This window comes from Echinops telfairi, unplaced genomic scaffold (assembly GCF_000313985.2).
Source record: "Echinops telfairi isolate 266 unplaced genomic scaffold, ASM31398v2 ScPeMD7_2;HRSCAF=8, whole genome shotgun sequence".
Taxonomy (NCBI): Eukaryota; Metazoa; Chordata; class Mammalia; order Afrosoricida; family Tenrecidae; genus Echinops; species Echinops telfairi.
This window is the reverse complement of record NW_022103898.1, coordinates 13,524,700-13,527,964: the sequence shown is the minus strand read 5'-3', so window position 1 is coordinate 13,527,964 and position 3,265 is coordinate 13,524,700. Positions and strand designations below refer to the sequence as shown.

Sequence of the window (3,265 nt, the reverse complement as noted above, 5' to 3'; positions counted from 1 at the left end):
GAAGCGGGCCCCTAGGCCTCCGTCTCCTCTGAGATAGGATGTGCAGTTTGTACTCGGGTTCCTGGGGTCATTCCCACAGAGCACCACAGAGCCCTGGTAGAGCAGCAGCGGAGGTGCTCCCCAGCCAAGGGGAAAACGGGTTTAAACCCTTCAGTGGCTGCTTGAGGGGAAAGACCAGGCGATCTGCTCTCTAGAAACACAAGGGGGTCCTGTAGCCCAGGACCCCCAAGGGCAGTTCTAACCCAAGGGCTCTGAAAGCTAGAATCACCACCACCACCACAAACCCCAACACAGCAACAACATAGAACAAAGGTACCTAGCTCAGCACTCCTTCCCTGCCCACTGCCCGCATGGCCTGTCCTGGCCCATGGACACCTGTCAGCCCCATGGGGAGCGGTGGGCCTGAGTGGAAGCAGAGTTGCTTCCACTGTCCCAGGGGGGACATTGGGGAGCCAGGGTGGGGATGGTACAGTGTGACATAGTTAGATGGCACCCCGGCAGAGGATGCAAAAGGGAGCGGGGTCTGAGTGGACAGTGCTGGTGGCTACAGGGCCAGGCAGAGACTGAGAAGGAGCAGGGTGCCAGGGGAGGAGGAGAGTCCTCCTGACCTGGACCCAAGCCGGAGGAGGAGAGAGGAGAGGAAGGGTCTAGGACTGGCAGTGCTGAGGGAGGGGCCTGGGCGCCCCAAGGTCTGTCTGGGATGGGTGCCATGTTGATGTCAGCCCGCCAGGTCAATGGGGCAGATGGCCCAGGGATAGCAAGGGGTGCCCCCATTTCAGGGCTCCTCAGCCACACCCAGGACAGGCAGGAGCCTTGTAGCCTCTTATTCTCTCCGGTGTCCCCAGCCCCTAGTCAGACTTGGTGCCCAGGGAGAGCCCAGCGGATCCTGCTGGACCAGTGGTTCTCAACCTTCCTAGTGCGGTGACCCTGTCATTCAGTTCCTCATGTGGTGGTGACCCCCTCCCCACCATAAAAGTATTTTCATTGCTACTTCATCACTGTCATTTTGCTACTGTGGATGAATTGGGCGATCCCTGTGAAAGGATCGTTTGACCCCCAAAGGGGTCGAGACCCACAGGTTGAGAACCACTGTGCTGAACAGACAAGTGAGAGGAATGACTGCTTCCCAGAGCTAGCCTGAAAGAGGGGCTTGGCCCCCAGCAGGGGGCCCAGCCAGGACCCAGAGTGGGTCTGTGGTGGGTCCACGTGTGACAGCAGCTAACGTGGGGGCCTCCTGCCGCCCCTCCTCTACACCACAGCCTGTGGTCTGCTCAGAGCCTCCCTGCCACACCCACTCCCCACCCTCACCTGTCCTCCTGGAAGCAGTGGGCAGCCGTGATCACCCAGCGGTCGGCGATGAGGGCCCCCCCACAGATGTGCTGGCCCTTCACCTGGAGGCTGGCCTGCCATGGCCACTCGCCCTCTGAGGACACAGCGCCACCCACGATGCGGCTGGAGGGGCCCTGGAGGCCACAGTCTGATTTGGGAGATGGGGACAAGGAGGGCAGTGAGAACAGGGGGGCACAGAAACGGATGAGGAGAGAGAGAAGGGAGAGATGGAGAAAAACAGAATGAAGAAGCAGGGAGGCAAGGGGGTGCCGTGGGGTCAGAGAAAGATACAGGACAGAGGGACAAACAGACAATGGTATGATTTCGCTTCATGCAGGTGGAGGGCAGGCCCTACCCTGCTCCCGGCCCGGGGGCAGTGGGGCTGGGCTGAGGGCCAGCAGGTACAGGTGGAGGGCAGCTGGCCAGATGAAGGGGTGGAGGTAGCAGCTGGAGGGGCGGGCAGACAGATGGGGGCCAGTTGGCTGGGCAAAGAGGCTAGGGTGGCAGGTGGAAATGCCAATGACAGGTGAGGGGCAGTCAGCTGGGGAGAGCCCCGGGGCAGGTGAAGGGGCCAGCAGACAGGTGGGGCCAGCCAGCCAGGTGAGGGTCCCAGGGCCAGCTCACCACAGTCCTTCTCGTCCGAGCCATCCCTGCAATCCGGCTGCCCGTCACACTCTGGGTTGGGCTTCTTCACACAGCTCCGGTCCTCACACTGGAAGGTGAACGTGCCACAAGGCACCCCTGTGACAGAGGGTGGCCCTGAGCCCAGAGGGGCCTTCCACAGGCCCCTCCCCTTGTTTTCCCGTGGCCCTGCCTGGCAGCCCACCTTCATGGAGCAGAACACCACCTCCAGGGAGCCTTCCCTGCTTGCCTCCACCCTACAGCCTTTGACCTCCCTACTTGTTCGTGTTGCATGGGTTAAGTGTGAGACTGGTAACCTGAATCCTAATCTCTTTGCAAGGTGAGGCTGTCTGCTCCCATAAAGATCTCCAGTCTCAGAAATGCTATAGAAGCTCACTGGGAATCAGAATTGATAAATCTAAGGCAGTGGTTCTCATTGTGTGGGTCACGACCCCTTTGGGGGTTGAACAACCCTTTCACAGGGGTCGCCCAATTCATCACAGTAGCAAAATGACAGTGATGAAGTAGCAACGAAAATAATTTTATGGTTGGGGTTCACCACAGCATGAGGAACTGTATGAAAGGGTCACGGCATGAGGAAGGTTGAGAACCGCTGCTCTCAGGCTTTGGGTGAGAACAAGCCAGCTGTCATGCCCCTGTAGTGACAGGTAAACCCATGGAGGGCAGGGACCACAGCTGCTGCCTTTATTCCTGTACCCTCACCCTGCCTCACCTGGTTACTGCTGGATATTCTGTAAGTGTTGTTTGTCAGTCAGATGGTCGAATGAGTGGGGGGTGGATGGATGGATGGATGACTAAAGCAGTGGAGTAACAGAAAGACCAACAAATGGGTGTGTTCAGCTTGGCCCAGCAGACAGACCTACAGACAGCTAGAAGGATGGTTACAATGAGTGGCTGTACTGAAGGCGTGCGTCCTGGTAGCACCATGGTTAAGTGCGTGGCTGCTAACCCCATGGTTGGCAGTTCAAACTCACCAGCTGCTCTGTGGGGAAAGATGTGCCAGGCTGCTCTGGTAAAGATTTAAAATCTTGGGAATGCTGTGGGTCAGCCCTCTGTGCTACATGGAATCAACTCAATGGCAGCGGTTTCGGTGTGGTGTTTTAAGGACCAGTGGGGAGAGCAGCGGATGGATGAATGGTAGCTGAATGTGTCTATAGAACAATGGGCTCACTCATCACTGGGCAAACCAGCAAGTGGATAGATGGATCAACAGACAGGCAAGTGACTGGGGAGACAGGATGATGGATGGGTGGATGGATGAGTAGATGGGTAGGTAGATGGATGTATGGATGGA

General features: G+C 57.9%; 1 protein-coding gene across 1 annotated transcript in view; it reads right to left on the bottom strand.

Annotated features, from left to right (window-relative positions):
• Positions 1–3,265, bottom strand: part of TMPRSS6 (transmembrane serine protease 6) — a 44,531-nt gene that overhangs the window by 5,277 nt on the left and 35,989 nt on the right. Inside the window, exons 13-14 of the mRNA XM_004700710.2 lie at positions 1,954–2,070; positions 1,309–1,477 (exon numbers count right to left, since the gene is read on the bottom strand). Coding sequence (XP_004700767.1) covers positions 1,309–1,477; positions 1,954–2,070 — 286 coding nt within the window. The remainder of the gene's footprint in view (positions 1–1,308; positions 1,478–1,953; positions 2,071–3,265) is intronic.